Source organism: Myripristis murdjan, chromosome 15 (assembly GCF_902150065.1).
Source record: "Myripristis murdjan chromosome 15, fMyrMur1.1, whole genome shotgun sequence".
Classification (NCBI taxonomy): domain Eukaryota; kingdom Metazoa; phylum Chordata; class Actinopteri; order Holocentriformes; family Holocentridae; genus Myripristis; species Myripristis murdjan.
The window spans coordinates 28939936-28961092 of record NC_043994.1 but is presented as its reverse complement, the minus strand read 5'-3'; the positions used below and the strand labels follow the sequence as shown (position 1 = coordinate 28961092).

At 43.6% G+C, this 21157-nt stretch overlaps 1 protein-coding gene across 2 annotated transcripts in view; it reads right to left on the bottom strand.

Moving 5' to 3' along the window:
- Positions 1–21157, bottom strand: part of rin2a (Ras and Rab interactor 2a) — a 51425-nt gene that overhangs the window by 10428 nt on the left and 19840 nt on the right. Inside the window, exons 3-9 of one of the 2 annotated variants that reach the window (XM_030070865.1) lie at positions 19644–19744; positions 17334–17544; positions 16345–16456; positions 11259–11331; positions 9171–9262; positions 4012–4634; positions 2949–3975 (exon numbers count right to left, since the gene is read on the bottom strand). In XM_030070865.1, coding sequence (XP_029926725.1) covers positions 2949–3975; positions 4012–4634; positions 9171–9262; positions 11259–11331; positions 16345–16456; positions 17334–17544; positions 19644–19744 — 2239 coding nt within the window. Of the gene's footprint in view, positions 1–2948; positions 4635–9170; positions 9263–11258; positions 11332–16344; positions 16457–17333; positions 17545–19643; positions 19745–21157 lie in introns of both variants that reach the window. The other variant, XM_030070864.1, reaches the window with a different exon arrangement.

Sequence of the window (21157 nt, the reverse complement as noted above, 5' to 3'; positions counted from 1 at the left end):
GTTGTCTCAGTCTATTTGCTGGAGGAGAGCCTCGCTGTGTGGGATGGGAGGAATACAAGGCACTCTATTCTACTCTCCCCCAAAACAACCCTCCACCACCACCACCCCTCCCCTACCCTCCCCTCTCTCTCTCTCTGGCTTGAACGCCCCGAAACCCACACAGACGCACGCCTGCGATGTTGAACCGGCACGAGAGAAAGAGCAAGAGATTCCTCCACATTCGAGATACTGTGGTCGTCTCCCTCAAAGCCTTTTTTTTTTATATTATTACGTGGTTTCCATTCACTGCTGCTTTGCAGTGTGGTGTTCCCTTTGTGTCGGCACTTTTTTTGTTTTGTTTGGCTTTGCTTTGCTAATGTTGCATTTTTATCTTTATGTCTAATCTAGTATCTTTCCTATTATTTCCTTACTAATTACGAAATATCACAATTGGGATTGAACATTTATCGTAAAAAGAATGAGACAAAGAAATGTTTGCAAAGATGCAAAGATGCAGAGGGACGTTGCTCTTGAATTTTCATGCTGAAAACTGAAATAAACTTCAATAAATTATCAGAAGAGAGAAAGAGAAAAGACAAAACAGACAGCCATGGAAAGAGAGAGTGTGTGTCTGACAGATAAACAGAAATACAGAGAGAGAGAGAGAGAGAGAGAGGCAGGCAGAGAGACAAACAGTCGCGAGAGCTTGCCTCATAGCTTCTGGTTCTGATTGGAGAAAGAATGTGAAATGAAACGGAGGGAGTCACGACAGAGCTCACGCCACTTGGCAGACGACCACCCAAAACACATCTGGGCCGAGCGGCTGTCGAGTTCGACCGAAAAACACTGTCCGACGGCAAAACTGCCACAACAAAAAACGTTGTGCAACAATTCCAAGAACTAAAACGGCACAAGATCCCAATGTGTCATCTCCACCAAAATAGACCATTCAGAAAATAGGCACAGCATGCATGACACACGGCATCCGAAATTTAAAACAGATAAAACACGGCGTTCTGAATTTCAGCCTCACGGTCGGTGCACGAAACTGGTTTTCAGGCTGAGTCACTGTTGTGTTATTTTAGTCGGCGAAACGTGCACACAATGGACATTTGTTTGTAAAGAGATGTTAACAAGAAGTAAAAACTGAATGGAAAAAAACACTTTGACTGCAGAAGAAAAACAACCTTTGATGGATTTAAGGTTCAAACAGTAGCTATTTGCTGCCGCGCGGTGATTCCTCGTGAAGGGCACAGTCCTCCACCCTGTTCATGGTTTCTTTGCTATACCTCTGGTGGATTTCCGTGCCAACTGTTTGACCGGGGCCAGCAGAAACAGGTTGGTTCACCAGCCCCCGGCCTCCGGAGACAAAAACGTCTTTGTGCTGCGTGTTTACATGTCGCTCCGTCCAAGGTCTAATGCAGCCAGTGAGTCTTGGCCTAAATCGTGCAGACCATCCTTCCGGCAGGTGTTGTGTGTGTTCTTGTGTGTCTGTGTGCTTGTGTCTGTGTTTTCTGATGGATGGTATTGTAAGACACTTCACACAAAGGGATAATATCATATCATATCATATGAAAAGCAGGAGCTCCACCTCCTACACCGCGTGTCTCGTTGCAGCATTGCATTATGGTCTATTGTGGCTGGTGTTGGTGGAGGAACTGGTCTAGATGCCCCTGGATTTCTCCTGTGTGATTCCTGAATGTTTAATGTGCAAAATGGCTTCAGAAAGAGGCATTTTTCTCTTCAGTTCTAAAGGGCTGACAGCAAAACCCGAGGTTTACCATTAATGTTTTAGATTAATGTAACTTTTTCTGCTACTTTTTCTGGAGTTTGGTACATTACAAAGCAACAACATGGGCCCAGGAATGAAAGGTTCACTGCAAAAAGTCAAAATCTTACCAAGAGTATTTGTCTTATTTCAAGTCAAAATGTCTTATTTCTAGTCAAAATATCTCATTACACTTAAAATAAGACATGATCAGCTCAGAAGTAACTTGTTTTTAGACAATTTTCACTTGTTTCAAGTGAAAATCAATTTTCACTTGTTTCAAGTAAAAATTTACTTGAAACAAGTTAAAATTTGCTAGAAACAAGAAATATTTTCTGCCAATGGAACAAGCAAATTTTTACTTGTGACACAAGTGAACAAGTAAAAATTTGCTTGTTCCATTGGCAGAATATGTTTCTTGTTTCTAGCAAATTTTAACTTGTTTCAAGTAAATTTTCACTTGAAACAGGCGAAAATTGTCTAAAGACAAGTAATTTCTGAGCTGATCATGTCTTATTTTAAGTGTAATGAGATATTTTGACTAGAAATAAGACATTTTGACTTGAAATAAGACAAATAATCTTGGTAAGATTTGACTTTTTGCAGTGTTCACCCACAATAGCTGTTTTTTAACCAAGTTTTTTGGGTGGATTTTTCCTTTAATGACTTCCCTATGAGTCGCACCACTACGACCCTTTCATACTTGCTACAGAACCACATAAAGCAAAATGCCAGGGCTTCCAAAGGAAATGAGTTCTATCTGCACACACACGCAAACACACACAGCCTCATGCACGTGAGGAAAAACGTCTCCGCCTCCTCACTGCTAAAATATTGAAGTGAAACTGCTGTCTACTGCATTAAATGCACTTTCTCTGACACACTGTTTCCACAAATTCCATGTTTCTCTATAAATACATCACCTATTTACACTTCCTAAAATGTTTCACAAAGACGCACAGCATCGCCCACATACATGCGCTCTTGTCTTGTAACCTGCGGGTATCGGCACTAATTTGGCTGACAGATGTTGACGAGACACTAGAAACACAGAAAGACAACTACATTTTTATAATTAGGACATTATGCCCCCGAGTGACTTGCTCCACAAAAGTAATAAGGCCAACAGTGACCTTTGCGGTGTCTCAGGCCGCTGTTTGAGAAACTAATGAAGTGCCATGGGTCTTTTTTCCAAACTCACCGATTTGGTCCTCGGGGATGAGGCTCTCGATCGGCGGCTCCAGCTCAGAGCTCTGTCGCAGGTAGCTCTTCATCTGAGTGATGAACTGGCGGATGGTCTGCAGCAGCTCCAGCCCGGAGGCGTGGCCCTGCCAGGCCTGGGTGCCCGCACCCTCCCCCATGTAGCTTATGTAGTCCTGCACCAGGCAGCCGAAGTACGAGTTTTTATCCCTCGACAGCTCCATCACCCTGCGGATCGCTCTCTTCTCGGGGGTCAGCAGCGAGTTGAAGACGCCGCTCATCTTGCGCAGGTGCCCCCGCAGGGCCCGCTGGAGGACGAGGGCGCTGGCGCTGGCGCGGCGTTTGGTGCGGTGGCCCGGCGGCACCATGGTCAGGTCCTGGTCCTGGTCCTGGTCCTGGTCGCTCTCAAGGCTAACACCATAATCTGGCTCGTCTTCATCCTCGTCGTCATCCTCATCCTCGTCCTCCTCCATGCTGCTGTAGGGCAGGTGGGACGGAGGAAGAGAGAGCGGGAGGTGCGCGGCGTAGTCGGCTGCGGTGGGGGGGCTGGGGTCATGCAGAGGCGGGAGGAAGAAGGACGAGGATTGGGAGAAGTCCAGTGAGTCGGAGGAGTCCGTGGAGAGGCTCATGTCGCTCAGCCGCTGGCCGCCTCCAGTGCATTCATCTCCTGTTTCTTCTTGTCTTCCTCCTTGCACCTCCTCCTGCTCGTTGCTGATCATCAGTGAGGGGTCTGGAGGGCTGCTGGAGTCCTGGGCGCTGGCGGGAGCAGCGTTCTGCCGAGACAGCTTGGCCCGGCTGAGGGCCTTCTCAATAGTCCGGTCCTCCAGCGCCAGGTGGCAGTGGGCGTCTTCCTGGCTGGATGATGGTGAGGCTTTGGCTCGACGTGGGGAGGAGGAAAGGGAGGAGAGGGAGAGGGGCAAGGAAGGCAGGGGGATGGAGATGGGGGAGCTAATGCTGAGCCGCTTGGGAGGGGAGGAGGAGGGGCTGATGGTTAGTGAGGAGCCCAGACGAGAGAGGAGGCTGCTGCCCTTCTCCCTCTCTCTCCCTCTCTCCCGCTCCTCCACCTTCTCCTTGGGGACGTTGATCCAGGAGATCTTCTCAGGCATGCTGTGCTGTCGGCAAGGGGGCGCCGGGCGCTGCGGAGCGAAGCGGGGCGGGGGCGGACGAGGAGGCGGGGAGCGCGACACGCCGTCAGGGCCTCTCAGCTTCTGGCTGCCGTCGTCTTGCAGCTCTGCGTTTTTGACGAGGCGCTGCAGGGTGTCCGTGAGGCTGTCGGGACCCGAGCGGCTGCCTTCACTCTGATCTTTCTCGCCGACCTGAGGGCCGTCACAGGGCTCAGCGTCCTTGTCGTTGTTGTTTATCCCCGGGTCGTAGTCGTCGTTGCCATTAACAGGTTCCTCCCTGAGGCCCTGTTCACCTGTGCCAGCGGCGGGTTCAGGGACGGCGCTGTGGTCGCTCTCTGGTTGGTGGACTTTAATGAAGAGGGGGTTGATGAAGCAGAGTGCCCCGTTGGACTGGCAGCACTCCAGCTCCGACGGGGTGCGCGTTCGAAGCCGGGGGCGCTCTGAGGTGGTTGCTATGGCGGCCGGTCTCTGGGCAGGTGGGGGTGGCCTGTCGGGAGCTGTTGTCCCTGACAACCAGGAGGCTGAGCTTTTTCTCCTGCGGCACAACTTAGAGTCCCAGAAGCCTACGAGAGAGAAAGAGAGAGAGAGAGAGGGAGAGAGAGAGAAATAAATAACGTTATTGTACGGCTATTATATTATTACAACACGTAAGCGCTATAAGTGCCAAGGCCAAAGTTAATATGTCTGCAGCAGTTCCTGCCTTGGCCCCGGTGGCCAGGGTTTAGCTGTGACATGGCTTAACTGGATCAAAGCCCAACATCAAGTGGGCCAGACCTGGCTGCACCACAAACGAGCCGGCAGTTTTGTACAAGCTTCCACACAAAGGATTATCGACGACTGATTATGATTATTTTGTGTAGAACGTAAAGGTTTCGCACAGCATGGAGCTTTAATGTTTTTTTGCAAATGAAGCACCTCGGTGAGAATGATGAAACCGTCATTCGCCTTTTGTTTTCTGATTCTTTGACCATGTAATTAGCAGACTCAAGCCAGACTGCAACATACCACAGCTGATCCCACCGGTTTTGAGACAGAGACAAGGTATATCACGCCGCGTTTAGGTAACGTTAAATTAGCACGACTTAAGCATTTACCGCATGCCATTGTCTACGCTTTGAAGCCACAGAAGCGCCACCTAAACATTATAATAACCAAAACTCAACCCCGAAAAATGCTAATCAGTTTTAAAATAAAGCACAGACAACATTCATCAACGCGTCCACTCCCAATGACTCAATACAATCCAGAAGAACTGCAATTACTGCCAGATGCTCAAAACCTCTAAATGCCGCTCGGTGCCAGATCGCTGCCAATTACTTTTGCAGAACAGCAGCACACAGCTTTTTAAGGTTTTTTTTTTTTTTTTTTCTTTTTTTTCTTGCTCACCCAACAAAAGCGACAGCGGAAAATGGCTCTACACAGCAACTGCAACACAGCCACTCGTGTGGAGCAACTTTCAGAGCTCGAGCCGTACTAGACAGAGAAAATCAATAAAGATACACAACACGGGAAACAATGGTAAATGAGGGCTACTCGTGCCAGACACAGACGAACTCTTTCACAGAAGTACAGAGGAGGAAAGAGAGGGCGACAATACTCACTGCGCTCCCAAAGCTCGGCGACACACAGGCGAGCTGTTGATCTCACACTTGAGCTGACTTGTGTGTGTGTGTGTGTACAGTTCACACAGTGTTGGAGAAGACTGGGACACACTGTTGTCTCTCCACAAGCTCAAACTCCACTGCACTGCCTGTATCGGGCTCACACACACTCGATCTGTGCAATGACTCACGCATGCTAATGTGTGTGTGTGTGTGTGTGTGTGTGTGGGCGGACTGTCAACACAGCATTCCCGCCTCCTCCCTCCCTTTCTATTGGTCTGCATAGTCTCTCTCTCCCTCTCTCTCTCTCTTTCACACACACACACGTAAGGCTTTCTCCTACTTATTCAACTGTTTTTCCCGCTCATGTTTTTTTTTTTTTTTTTTTTTTTTTTTTTATAACTTACACATCTCGCCAAGTGTTTTGATACTATGACTTTGATGTCAGCAGCACTTCACAGGTGACACTGAATCATCAGACTGTCATCTTTTTCTGATGAAGACATTTCAAAATCAGTTATTCTGTCACTTGCAGGAAATTTTGATGAGTTACAAACAACTGTAAAGCCACACACACGCACACACGCACACACACACACAATCTCAGTTTTGGGCTTCCATCAAATGCAATGATGGTCATTAACGTCAGCTTGCTCAACTTTAAATGAGGAAGCACCGACAAGTTACAGTAAATTGCACTATCAGGCACAAAAAGCATGAGATGAGTAATGGTTTCACGCTCCATCGGCTTGAAATGCAAACACATACTAACAAAGGGATGGTGCGCATTTTCCAGAGAAAAAAAAAAAACACGTTGAATATCTTTTGCTTTGTGTCAACCAAGTCTGTAAATTTCCTATAGAGCTGTGATCAGGGCGACTTGGGCTGAGGCACGGACAATCAACTGAGAAAAGCTGGCTAAAGCTGAACTTTTTGTAGTCATTGGCCGTCAACAACCATTTAGATTTGAGCTTCTTTCTGTGTTTTCCTAAGGATGTGAATTTATGAATAACAGTCCCACCTTGGAAGTGCACGCTGGACGAGCGGCTAATTAATTGCAGCCCTTCAGAGTGTCCCAGTTTTCTGTGACTTTTATTTGAAAGACTATCTCAGAAACAACGCTTGGAGAGAAATTTTAAAAAAATAAATAAATAAATGAGCAAAGAAGTATATCATTTCCCTGTTCAAAACTATACACTATACAGCTGCACGAGGCCATAACACAGATGCAGCCAAACGCCTCAAGAAACACAAGCACAAGAAATAAATACATGGTGTTGTCTTTTAAAAAAAAAAAAAAAAAAAAAAAAAAAAATTCCCTAACCATTACAAAAGACAGTAATCTGTCTTCCAGACCAAACTGACTTTACAGGTTTACATCCACATAAGAGGCCAACATAAGAGACTTTCCCCGCCATATGCTCCAAAATGACAGACAACATATAGAATGCTTTTCATATGTACGTTAGTATATCCTATAAGGTAAAAAAAATAAACTCCTCACTGATACTCAACTAGTTTCACACACCCACCATTGTCTGAGCATACAGTACCCCTCACCTTACTGTAGCAAACAGCAGAGCTCTTATGTACGAGAGACAGAGACAGAAACAGACAGAGAGAAAGAGAGAGAGAGAGAGTTGTGTGTCTGTGGATCGCTGAAAACCACATTAAAAGGAGGATGTCATCACATCGCCGTGTGTCACTATGGCCTCTTTGAGAAGCTGCCAGGCAGAGGGGCATTAGAGTCCGGCCGGAGCCCAGCCATAGCACAGGCGATAGCTCATGGCTGAGTCACAGCCAGAGAGTCTGAATGGATAGAAAGGGCATTTCCCAGCGGCTCATGACAAAGGAGACGGCACAGGAAAAATCCACCGAAACTCGCTCAAATTGATCGACCATTTAAGTTAAATCTAGTGAAGATACAAGTTTACAGAATTCGTGTCACTGATTCTGAACTGGCCTAAACCAGGGTCCACATTTGTTCACAGTTAGTGAGTCATGGCCCATACATGAGGCGGACTTCAGAGCCATTCAATTTTATCCTGCAAACTGTAAAGTTAATCAATCCACAATGCTTTCCACACTGGATTGTAACACAAAATAATCAAGAAACCCCATTAAAATAAAAGCTACTCTTTTCTAGACAGCAATGATATGTTAATATGCCTCCTAAAAACAACACGACGATGACATATTCAGTTGCTTTTCTAGGGAGATTTTCCTGTTTTTGATAAAGTGGATCAACACACATCCGCGGTCCGCTCTGAATCAACCTGTGGTCAACCTCTGGACCGTGACCCACCAGTTGCGAATCCCTGATCTATAGTAAGTAGCGTGATACTGGTGTAATTTATAAGAGTGCATGACAGTTTAAGGGAGAAAAAAGGCTTAAATTAATGCTTTTCCAAAAAAAAAAAAAAAAAAAAAAAAAAGGCTTTCCTTCATAGTGGTTGCTGTGGTGATGACAGAATAGAAAGCATAGTTTAGCAAACTTGTAATTTGGCTACATCACAACATCAAGTCATGATTACAACCATCTCCTTTTGCACAATAAGATCTTTCCCTTACAGAGAGACTGGGGACTGCGATGCTCAGTCAAAACAGGCATGCAGCAAACTTCACTTTAATAACAATACTGTCAAACATTTTTGGGAAGTGTAAGTAGACAAATGACCTCATATGTGTCTGTTCTATGTGTTCGAGCTCTGTGGTCAAGGTTGTAAGAAGCCTGAGGCCTTCTGTAGCTGCGGGACGGGAAAGGCTCCAGCGGCAGCCGGCTTTCGCCTGAGTCCTTGCCCAGCCGAGCAGCACTGATCTGGGCCTGGGACAGGCTTTGTCCCTGGGGGTGAGTCATTTAGCTCTGGCATGCCAGTTATTCTTTCAAGCAAGAGGGGGGAATGTGGTTGAGATGGGCTTTACGAGTGTCATGCCTCAAGAGGAAAAGTCACTCAGTTTTTACACACAACAGATGTGGACTGAGAGAAAACACGCCACATTTTCCTGAAAGGCTCTTGAAAATGCACAAAATCAGCGTGGCCGCACAAAACACTGCAGACGCGAGGTTAACAACTGTATGGTCTGAAATGCTATTTGAATGACCAGGAATTGTCAAAATAATCCCTGAGTTAAAGCAGCAAGTTCATCCTGCAGAAGCTCTTGTGGTGCAGCAGTTTGGTCCACAGACATGGACACTGTGCACACAACACACACAAAGAAAGTCTGCACACTCGCCTATAATCCAGGGATACCAAAACATCTGCACGCATAACACACTACAAACGCATTTCAGCATATACGCTACTTACATCTGCAAATTTGCGACGGGAATAGCTCATGATGCACCTTTTCGTATCTCTATAATGCCACTGAACACAGCTCTTGCACTGGACTGTAGTGTAAAACTTTCTTTGCATACTGCAGTCAGCCCACAGAGCAGCACAAGAAGCATGTTTGTGTTGCAAAAGAATGACGTGAATTCAAACGAGAGAGACAAACCTGCTCCGAGTTTGGCAACCTCCTCGAGGTCTGCAGAGGTTTTGGCTGAGGTGATGGCTTCTGGAAGCTTCAGAGTGAAAGGCAACACGTCCCTATGAAAGAAAGGGAGAAAAGGTCAAGTGAGAGGAGGAGAGGCTTGGATATCAGAAAAAAAAAAAAAAAAGAGAGAGAGCAAGTGAAAAAGGGCGAGGTTCCAGTAAGAATATGATTCACTACTTTGGAAGAGAGATTTGCTTGGGTAGGGTGTGTAATGTTGGCTCAGCCGTGGATTCAACCACACAGCCAGAGGGTAACAAGCTCCTGCTGCACTCCTCCCTGTGGATCTTTTACAAGGTTTTCCAGCGCTTTTACACGGTTTCCAAAGCTCTTATTCATGCAAACCTGTGCGATCGGGACTCGCTATTAAACCTACAATATTCTAAAAAACTCTGATCAAATATCACTGTGAAGCCTAAGCACTTCATAAAAAAAACAAATGTCAAGTTTTATAGGGTGACAACACCAGCGCGCTTAAATTACTGATACAGACGCAAAAACTGCCTTTAAAAACGGAGATCGGATGTGAGTGTGAAATGTCATGGCATTTCGACAATTCAGGAAACTTAATGCACAACGAGTAACAGAGCACAAAGTGTTTTCATAACTCAATACAATGACATGATTCAAAGATACTGTGCGTGCATTTGTGTGTCCTCGTCCAGTCGTAAGTCAACAGAAAATTCTCAGTCCGCCTCACTGTCATAAAGTTCGCACCAACACACCAAACCATGGAACGATCAGCGCTGTCATCTAAAGCTGAGGTTGCCTGTGAGTATCTGGTGAAAACTGAACTTGCCTGCACAACATCACTGGTGAGTAACTGATTTCCGTGGTCTACCACTGCCAACCAACAAAGCATTGATTGGGCTAAAGGCGTTTTAGGACCTCCAGTAGTGACATTTTACTCTAAATCTAAACTCAAAATGCAACACCAAACTCCAAATTAAAATGGTACACGCCACGGTGCACTGGAATAGTTCGGCAGTGGTCATATGTTTTACTATTTAAAATTAAATCCTTATTCATCTGAGCAGAGCATGAGTGGTCAACAAACCTACCTTGGACAGATAAAGGTTAAAAAGGGAGCAATTTGAGGAGTTTTTTTTTTTTTTTTTTTTCTCATCCTTGACACTTCCTCCTTTGTCTTTGTTGTTCTGATTTGTGGTTTTGTCCTTGTTACGACTCAGACAGGAAGGTACTTTCTATCAGGAACAAACCACCGGGCTTAAAAGGGGATTTATACTTGAAGAAGAAGCGGTTTGGTGTTAGAAGTGGCAATTTTTTGGCTACAGACAAAAAAATTCAACCTAATTTGCCTTCCTCCAGCAGGCAGGACGCCCGCTGTTTTCAGTAATTGGACAGTTCATACCAATCGGCTGTCACAAAGGAAGGGTCAAGAACTTTCTGTACTGTTTTTCTACAACCACTTTCCTCCAGGGGCTGATAAAGGTGAGACTGATTGTCCACATTACACATCCTGTACAATTAATCACAGATTCACTCAGAATCAGAAATCAGAAATCAGAAAAGCATGTACTGTCATTACATGTAAATACAACAAAAGTAGTAGCAGCACTCAAGTGATGCATTTCCAACATAAAACATAAAAAAAAACATAAACACAAAACACAGGGCATTTACTAAGATTCATTAAAATTGAAGGGCAATAGCATAACAGTAAATATGCTGTGAACAAGTGAAGAGAGTGAAAACAGGGTTCGCTCTCTGTCTCTTTGCAAGTGAATGATTTCACAATCTTATTTTGAAAGACCATGAAGATCCACTTTTGAGATTACAAAACAATAGAGATGGCTTTAAAGGACACTGAATAAACTTAACCTTCAAACTGTCGGCTTCTATAAAATGTTACAAAAACAAATCACAATGCAGAGCTGACTGCCTGTGACGTGGCTTCAAAGTTAAAGTCTCCATTAAAGCCTCTTAAAGTGGGTGTCATATACACTACATAAAGCTGAAACAACGATCAAGCTGTGGGTGGTGTGCATGTCTGTGCGTGCTCACGAATATTTCTGCTTGTGTTTGACTCACCTGCTAATGCAGCAGAAAGCTACGAGACGGAAAAGGTCTGCAAAGCTCAGGCCGGATCCCTCCAAGGAGAAAGCTGTGGAAATGCAGGACACCGTTACCGAGACATAACAAGCAGCTGTAAATTACCAGGGCAGAGACACGGAGCTCAGGATGGCGGGGTTTGCTGTCATCACTGATTCAATGTGGCTTAAAGAAAAGTCAACTCCATATCAATCTAGATGAGTTAACACCAAAACCGGCAACTCCAGCTCAGCTCTACCTCCTACAATATCAAATTAAGCCGGCTGTCCACCCATATGTCACTATTGTTATTACAGTGTCAGTGAGAAAAGAGTAAACAAGAACAAAAGCCTGAGCAAAGTGCAAACCAGTGCACGTGCAGTCTCGGAGTGAAATGCGATGGCTTAAGTCATCTTAATCTGTCAAGTAAGAAAAATAATAAATCGCCAAGCAGTGTTACAAACATGCTTCTTCCTTCTCGCCAACAACGAGAGACGATCAGGAACTAACAGACAGCAGCAAGGAATTTATAACAAGAAGAGTGACAGTGGTTGCAACTACTTTTTAAAATTCATCCCTTATTCGTTTAATTGGCAAGACAGGGCTTTTCTAGAAAAACACAGAGCATCGAGATGGGTGGGAGAAAAGAGAAAATAATGTGTACATCTGTTCAGTGCTGCACAACATGGGAACATGTTTGTACAAAGCTTGGCTCACAGGGACAACAGTGCATATGGCGCTACAATAAACATGACCTACATCTGAGAATCAAAAGAAAGAGCATCATCTATATTTGAATTAGGTATGTGAGAAAGAGAAACACAGTTAAGAGATACACTGCAAAACAAGGGAGACTTAAAATCTTTGCTCTTAAAAAAAAGTCAACAAAAATCTTCCAGCGGTGAAGATAATTTCACTTATTTAAAATGCAAATTAATAATCAGAGTTTTGTTGAATCAGGTGTCACTTTCCTTAAAACTGCCTTACTCAGCCAAGCCGTTTCCAAGAACTGACTCTTGTTGCTCCTGAATAATGTGAAAATGGATTTGGAAAAAGTAGAACTGTTCCCTCTATTAGGAGAAATGTGCACTTTTTTCAAGAAAAGTGTGATTTTTAAGATTGAGCATGAGATAAATGACTGGTTAAAATGATATTTTTTGTAGTGTGGCATTTCCATTTGAATCAACAGAAACTGATATGCATAAAAAAAAGAGGTTAAATGAGGAGAAGAATAAAAAACAATACTTTTTTTAAGGGGAATTAGAGAAGTAGGTTAAATTCAAACATATGTCTAGATGGCAGCTGGCCAGCAACTTAAGAGCTGTCCCTGTTCACCCCGGCTCTAGTCTGACCTCCATTTAAGGATAATTCTGCTTGATTTCAACTTGGGCTCTATTTTCCAATTTTTCTGACATCATGATGAGTGACTGTACTGAAAATTTCATCACGTACTTCACTGCAGGGCTTCAAACTCAAGCAACAAAATCCTGCCCGGCTGCTTTTTGCAACATGACTCGAACATGGCGGAAGACGAGCGACAAGGAGTGTGTGAGCCGCGCTAACAGGAACCAACTGGACAACTGTGACTGACACGATGTGAGGATTGTCCATTCACAGCCATGAAAAACAGACAAGCAATTGTGGTGTGAGTGTTATTGCGATGAAAGGGCATATTCTGATCAATTTATGGATTAAACTGCTGGCCCTGTGTATGTGTTTGGAAAAACAGCATTCCCAGCAGCCTGGAGGTCATGTGGGCCACAGCTGCAGTCAAGTGAGTGAAGCACCTCTGGCACACAAACATCTTGATGACAAAAACTAGGAAAATGAGACTCATCTTTTATTCACGCTCGAGTTTCTGTAAATGGCTACTTGTGTGGGCAGAGGAAAAGGATGTGTCTTGTTATTTAGCTCAGTGTTACATTCATAACTAGCGGTGTGATGGGACCTAAATTTGGACCAGAATTTGGTGCTGTAATGCATTAAGCTTGAGTCAGCTTCCCTCTTCTTGAATGCATTTTCTTTTTCTAAGTTAAGGTTCTGCAGCTGCATCACAAACCTCTTAGCAAGCACATCTGGTTCAACCATGGATGCTCACTGCAGGGTTGAATAGGAGAATAAAATGTCTAAATACATAACAGCCATCCTCAAAAAAGATAGATCCCCAAAAACGTACAGTACAGGTGAGTTCAGTGATGTTATGAATGAAAGCAAGTTGTGTGATGATGACATATATTTGTTTCCAGATTTATGTGACGGTGACACAGTGAACTCTCGATGATTTTTGTTCTAGTCTCAACTCCAAAACGCTGTGGCTCAGACTGATCAGGTCCACGACAGAAGTTAACCACATCTTTCACTACTGTCGAGGTGTTGTAGTTGCATATTTAAAAAAAAAACACACAATCCCAGCCATTGCTGTCAGAGGGATACATCAACTGAAAACCCTCTATTCCCACCAACAATTATTCAGGCATGATGTTTTTCTTATTCTTGCTGACCATATATCAATTTCCAGCGGGCTTAATGATGTATTTACTGTACTGTGATTACACTGACAGTCTGTTAAACTAAGCCATGTGGAACCAAACAGGCCGGCACTGGCGTTGGCCGAGCCCCAAGCTGACCGAGTCATCCCGCTTTGTTTTTCCCTGCACACTGGCACGGCTAGCTGTGTGCAGGCCCATGTATCCAGCACTGGCACAACAACGTTACGCAAACCCGGAGAGCTCAAGCTGCAACAGGCCACTTTGCATCAATCAACTTTCTGCTCACAAAAAAAAAATAAGTCATGTACGGCAAAACAGTAAGTCAAGCATTTTCAGCAGAGCCCCACGCACGCACCTGGATTTTCCAGAGGACACCAACCTCAATCACCTTTGCCAGACACTTTAAGCGATGAGGTTTTTTTTTTTTTTCATCACGTATATTTTTGTCTTTTGCATGACGACTGTACACATTCAGTGCGCGCCTGACGGGTGAACAAGGCAAAGCATTCAAGTGTGCTCCTGCAGTGAAGGTTACAGAGGAGTGTGACTCTCAAACAGAGCACACTCTCACTAGGTAAGCATTGGGAAATTCCAATTCCAGTGTCGATGGCAATAACATTCACAAAGAGGAATGCGCAGATAGCTGCTTAACACATTAGGAGCAATGTTGGAAGTGCTCAGGTCAGCAGGGGGGTTTGCAAGGTGTTTGACGCAAGCTTTTGGGAAAACCCCACACTGCAGGAAACAGAGCAGAAGATAGACGAGAACAGAGAGGAAAAACACAACAGGTTTGGGACGAGTACCAGTGTTACTTTCGTCAACGATTATGACGACGAAATATTTACGTCAGCGACCCTTTTTTTCATGACGAAGACGGGACGATGACGAACTAAAAATAGCTCTTTAATGACAGAAACATAACGAGATGTGTGTGTATTTTCGTCTTGACAAGACGAGATGGGAAATGGGAAAATGTTAGTAGGTGGTGTAGTGGACTTTCAAAATGCATTATTTCCTCCAATTGTGCGTGCAATCTGTCTGCCAAAAGCTGTGTTCGCCACGCGCATCCGTCCTACGACACAGTACAAATGAGGCTACCAGGCAGCCTGCATACACACAAACACAGTAACACACACGTGATAGTGATGGACTTGCACTTACAAGTCAGCAAATTGACCTAACCTAAAACAAGCAGGTAAATATAGACTGGGGTTGTATATTTTGATGTCTGTTAAGTTTTACATCAAAATAGTCAAATGCATCTTCTAAATTACAGTGGCACAGTACACTCAAGGTCTGTTCTCAGAAATAAAGCCACGATCGAAAAGGAAGAATGTTTTGTTTCTTGACTGTCTGTGTGTAATGACAATTGATTTCACTGTTATCAGTTTTACATGTGTGTAATGTACAATCCTGAGTATATCATTAAGTACTGCATGGTTGCATTTCATCTCCATTGATGGGAGAGTCTACTTGTATTGGCATGATTCAATTAGTTTAAACTTTAAAGACATATGTGCGTGCATGTGTGTGTGTGTGTGTGTGTATATTTGTGACTCATTCATCAGATCCAGTGATGAAATCGATGAAAGACAAGTCAACTGTGAATGAAGCCTAATACACAAACACCAAACACTGAATCAAAAATTGACCAACAAGGAAATGTAATTTAGGCCAAGAGAAAGTTAGGCCTGCCACATGTCAGACAGGACAACTCTGGCAGAAAGCCTCCAAGAGAATGTTAACCTTTACTGAATTAGGGCTTATTCAAAGCCACTTCATTAATAAATGTAACATAGACAGAGCTCACCTGTTATTAACTCATAGGAGTATTTGTAATGAGTATCTGAAACTTGAGAAGCTCTAAAGCTTAAAAGTCTGAAAAAAATGTCATCCAAGGTACCTGTCTGCAACTAAATTGAGTCAAACTGGTAAATATAAGGAAGGAATCATGTTAAAACTAGCCATTTCACCTGTTGTTTTAGGTGTTGGTACAGATATAAAAAGATACTGATGCTTTGGAAACAGCTAAAAACTGTAGCTATTACCAAAAATTGCTGCTTTAGCAAAATCTGTTTGGAGATACACACACACACACAGAAGATACTGTAAGGATTCTTCAATTTCTACATGTAAAACACTTGTCACCACATTTGAGTTTGGTGTTCCAGACATTTAGGTAGCCATAAGGTTTGGATATCAGAGAAGAGAAACCTTGGCAACATCACACGGTTAAAACTAATGAATGATGATTCCAAGAAATAAAACTTGCTTAAATATACAATGTGCTCTTACGATAGCAGGGAGAGCTTTAAATTGCATTTTTGACAATTTTCCAACTTCTCCTCATTTTTGATTCCATATTAGTGACTGACCAAAAAATGTGCTGGAACAGAGGGCTAATGCATGCTTACTATACTGATTTCACTGATAAAGTTAATTTGGCTGTCAAAACTCATCTCTGGTAATCACTTCATTCCAGTGTCTAACAGAACGTCTATGATGTTGACGTGAAGAGGCTGGATGGCCAGTCTTACTTGATATATTTACAAAACCACAGAAAAAAACATGTGAACAAAGAGTTTGCTGGTACTTACTATACTGACTCTCCTTGACGGGGAAGTCTTTGACGGGCACCGCAGAGTCTTTGTCCATGCGCAGAGAGATGACCTTCTTCTGCAGGCTGGTCGACTTCCTCACCAAGAACGTCTGCAGCCGACAGGGAGAGGTCCGGTCAGAACAACACACACTTCAGTAAGCCTTTGCTCTCCATCCGTGGCTTTGAGATGACTTAAGTACAAAGAGGTGGAGGTGTACGGTGTAATGCTGCCGTCACGCGCATCGCAGCTTTCAAGCTGTACTAGCAGGCATAAGGCTGGAACATATAAGCAGGGGTTATATCATGTCTGGGTTACCTTTATTTGATAAATAACCTGTGTGATCTACAGACCAGAGCCTGATTTAGAAACTGAGCAGTGGTGGCTGCAAATACCATAAAGATGCCAATATGGGGCCTGAACCAGTTTTTCCTGCTGAATTATTTACAGGTGTGGTGGATGGGGGGAATTTTGTTTCTGAGACCCAGGTTTACTCCTGGACCACTGCCAGGACTGCAATTTAAAAATAGCAAGTTCTGATATAGGGATAATCATGAGCCAACACCTAAACCACTACCTGTGCTTAGGATTACTCTAAACCTTCATGCCACGACCTGATCCTTTCCCTTCTCTTCTCAATAGCACCTCTGCACCTAAGACCTTTGGACCAGAGCCAGAGCTTCATGGCACTTAATGCTGTTGTTCTCTCCTGAATAGATCTCTGTTTGCGGCGTATAAAAATCTGACATGTGCATCGCTTTGGATAAAACTGTCTGCCAAACGTGAATTGTAATTGTAATTGTAGAAAGAGCCTCAATGGACAGCTGACCCTCCTGGCTTGAAACAGCCTGCACAGCAGTTCAGAAACCAAACTAATCCAGCACAGATATGTGTGTGTTAAGTTGGGAAAATCTTCTGTCAAACTGAGATGTAGCTGTAAGGCTACAGTAGCAGCATAAGAGAGGCCACAGCAGCTGGTGCTCCCTCACCCCAGCGGGTTGGCCCTGCAGGATGCGCGTGGCGTCTTGATGGCTCAGTCCCAGCTGTAGCCACACAGCATGTGTCTGCACCAGTCTGTCCAACACACTCATCCGCCTACGCAGGGAGTCGTAGCCCGAATCTCTCGCTCCGGCCAGCCCCGCCGCCATGCCAGCACAGGGCGAAGCCTGCAGGAAGAGACCGCCCACCTCTCCGCCCAGCCTGAAAAAAACATCAAGGGCAAATTATATTGCTTTACAAAGGATTAACACATCATAACCTCATTTGCTGAAAAACATGTTTCCACAGGGTTTCACACAGCGCTTTACAAGCAACACAATAGGGGTGTGTGGAGATGCTATTGTGTATTTCCACATCTGTATTCATCTCATATTTGTTCAATTAACCAATTTACTTGGATTTTGATTTGGATAAACTTCAGAGTGGATGTTGTTTAGACTGAAATGGAATACCAAGTCCCAAATTGTTACGTCTTTTATTGTGTTATTGCCATTGCTATTGTAGAAATATGACAGCATTAAACTAATGGTTTTACAATGACCTACTTATAACTAGAATAGCAGTTAAAGAGATGGCACACATACACTGCTTGCCTTCAAAGTATTTTAAGGGTCATGAAGGAACGTGCGTCACACCGCTTGCTTTACCCAGATGGAAATGGGTTGACTGGGTCTGACCTGTACTTTGTAATTAAGATGCAGGTCTGCGAAAGGTTTTGGAACGCAAGTCTGTCGCTAAACGGATCCATCTCTCCTAGTAACCATGAAAACTGAATTATTTCTAACGCCACTGCGAGCCCTGATTTGTGGAGTAACCTTTTTTCTGCATTTACTGGAAGTAACTTGTCAAACACAATACAAATGAATTCATTTCCCGTCATCTGGCCTTGTTCCATAATCAGGCTGCGGGTCCGTAAACCAGCTGGCCTTGACACGCACAGGGCAACAGGATTAACTTCTTTGAGTGGGACACCTACTGTTTTGTAAGGTTGTGTTTTGACCTGGTTCATTTGTTGTGATGTGGCCATTTAGGTGAGTTCATTACTAGTGTGGATCACAGCTGAGCCGGTGCTAGCTTCACTGACCATTTCTGTGCAGGAAATACTGGGTTAATATGAGTGGATGGCGTTAACACTGTAAAGTGTCAAGTTTCTGCTATTTCAGACGGCAAAGGAGGAAAAAACGCCAAGTGTGTCCAGATTAGATAACTGGAATTCATGACATCACATCTCGCACCACCCTGCCCACATCTTCACACTTCCTCAGTGATCAACAGGTACTTTCTGAGTTCGACAGAAAGTGTCCCTTACAAGAGGAATTGCATACCACAGGGGTTGAAAAGGCCTCCTTTGAACGTAGGTGTGGGTGTGAATGGATGGAAGCTGTATGTGTTTTAAGTTCATCTCCTTTGTAAATCAACATTCTGTGTAGAATACGACCAAAAAACTTCAAAAATACCCAAAGCACACTGTTTCATTAAAAAAAAATGTTACAAAGCCTTTATTATTACAGGGCTAAGTCTCATTTAAAAAAAAAACTGGCTGCTGACCAACGCCTTGTGGTGGGTAATCTAAGTTTAATAAATGGTCAATAAATAATTGGCAAATGATAATAAAGCGAAACATTTGGGGCACTTTGGACTTGTCTGCACACATTTGGCTCGACATTAAGGCACTGCAGTAACTCCCATCTTTATGAGTCATTTAGTCTCATATTCAATGTTAAAAAATATTGTTTTTCTATTTTTAAAAAATCTGCCAGTGGAATGACACAGTTGCAGTTGTTTCCAAAGCTATTCAACTTGTTCCCAGAAGTTTTCTGAATCAAGTGTCATTTTCTTGAAACTAGTGGGATGACCTGCCCTCTTCTGCCTTGGCTGATTTTTTCCACTTGTTTTAACCAAAACAAGATTTTAAGATACAATTTGAGACTAAATGAAATGTTAAAATGCATATTTTTGCCATGGAGTCATGTTTTTACAGAATATTTATATCAGCTGTCAACTAGAGAAAAATAAAGAGTTACTGACACTTTATTGTTAAGTCTGCTATCATAACTCCTCACTCATGAAACAAACACAGCTATTGGCTTGTTATGCTGTATTCTGATTCCTGCCACAGCAACACTTTGACACATATTTGTCAACATCTGTTCATCACACATCGTCAACAGTTTGTCAAGAGCACCCTCTGGTGGCAGCCACAAGAAACTGCCATACATCCTCTCACATGGAGATGTACTGGCAGTGGCATGCACACACACACACACACACACACACACAGACTGACACCACATGCTCACCTTTGGAGTGTATCCGCGTCATTGTCTCTCTCTTCCGGCTCTGTCTTGTGCACCATCTCCTTCTTCAGAGTCCCGATCTCCCAGGCGAACGAGTCGATCAGCTGCAAGGAGACAGACGGGACGAGTCGCTCAGTTTGAGGCAAGACAGAGTGGAGACGAGGAAACAGCTGACGGAGAAAATAAACTCACACGTGCATTAAGATATATTCAATCTAAAGGAGTGTGTTCAGGTGTTTTGCTTATAGTATGAACTGCTGCTCTTTTCTGAGACTCGGAAGTTGTGTGTGTGTGTGTGTGTGTGTGTGTGTGTGTCCGCCTACCCCTGGCCACTTCCCAACGACTGACCGGACTTACTGGAGAGAAGCGTTGGGAGTGGGAGACAATGAACAAAAGGCAATCTGTACACAAACCCTCAAATATATTTGTTTCCCCCCCAGAACAAATAAATCGCTGGTGCAAAACAAAGGCTTTTAAAGTGAACAGCAGTTGCACTGGACAGATCAAGGCGAGCAGAAAGAAAGACAGATGGATGAGCACACACACACACACACACACACACACACACACACACACACACACACACACACTCTCCCACATGGACAAACACAAAGAGGCCACAGTGTTTAGTGGATTAAGAATTTCACCATCCAATTTAATTATATGCTGCTAAAACATACTTAATATACGAAATGTTGCGTAAATCCTCCTGATGTTGAGCTGCAGCCCGTCTTGGCACAATCCACATTTAAAGTCCTTACCTAACCCATCTGGTTCTTTTGGGCCCTTGTGTTAAGTATAGATCATAATCAATAAGGAATAGTGATTTGACCTGGCTTCATCTGACATGCGCGGTTAATAAAGAGTGGTGTAGGTGGTGGAAAAGTTTTATTTTTGGAAGTGAAAAAATGCACAAAATATGAAAGTCAGCAACGGGGCATTTCAACTTCTCTCTCAGAGAAAAAGAAACAAAAAATAAATTAGTACATGGCACTATTACCGGGCATTATAAAAAAAAATCTGTGTTATTTGTGAAAGAACTTGACATATAGGTTTTAGCAATGCATATTTGTACTGATGAGCAAAAAAGGAAGCCATGACATTAGATGTGAGTGATTTTGAAAATCAACAGACAGAATCACAAAAAGTAGAAAAATAAGGCACAGGTCTGAGAAAACCAGAAGTATCATTTAATTCAATCTGTGCTAAATCTACAAAAGAATAGATAACAAGTATACATGGAAATTAGAGCTTATTCAGTCAGGCAACATAAGACATAGAGGCCTGCTTTACCATATAAAACCTGTTAAGTGAACCTCTGAGGGAACTTTTTTTATCGGTGAGGACACTTCAAAACGTCTCTGATCCCTGTGGAATGGGTTGGTAAGTGCCTGAATATTTTGTGCATTCGTTGCATATCAGCACTGGTTTGCAGCTGGGGGAGACTTCAGGGCCAGATTTCCAGTAGATGTCTCCAGTTCAAGCACACATCAGCTGCACAGATCCAACACCGCGGT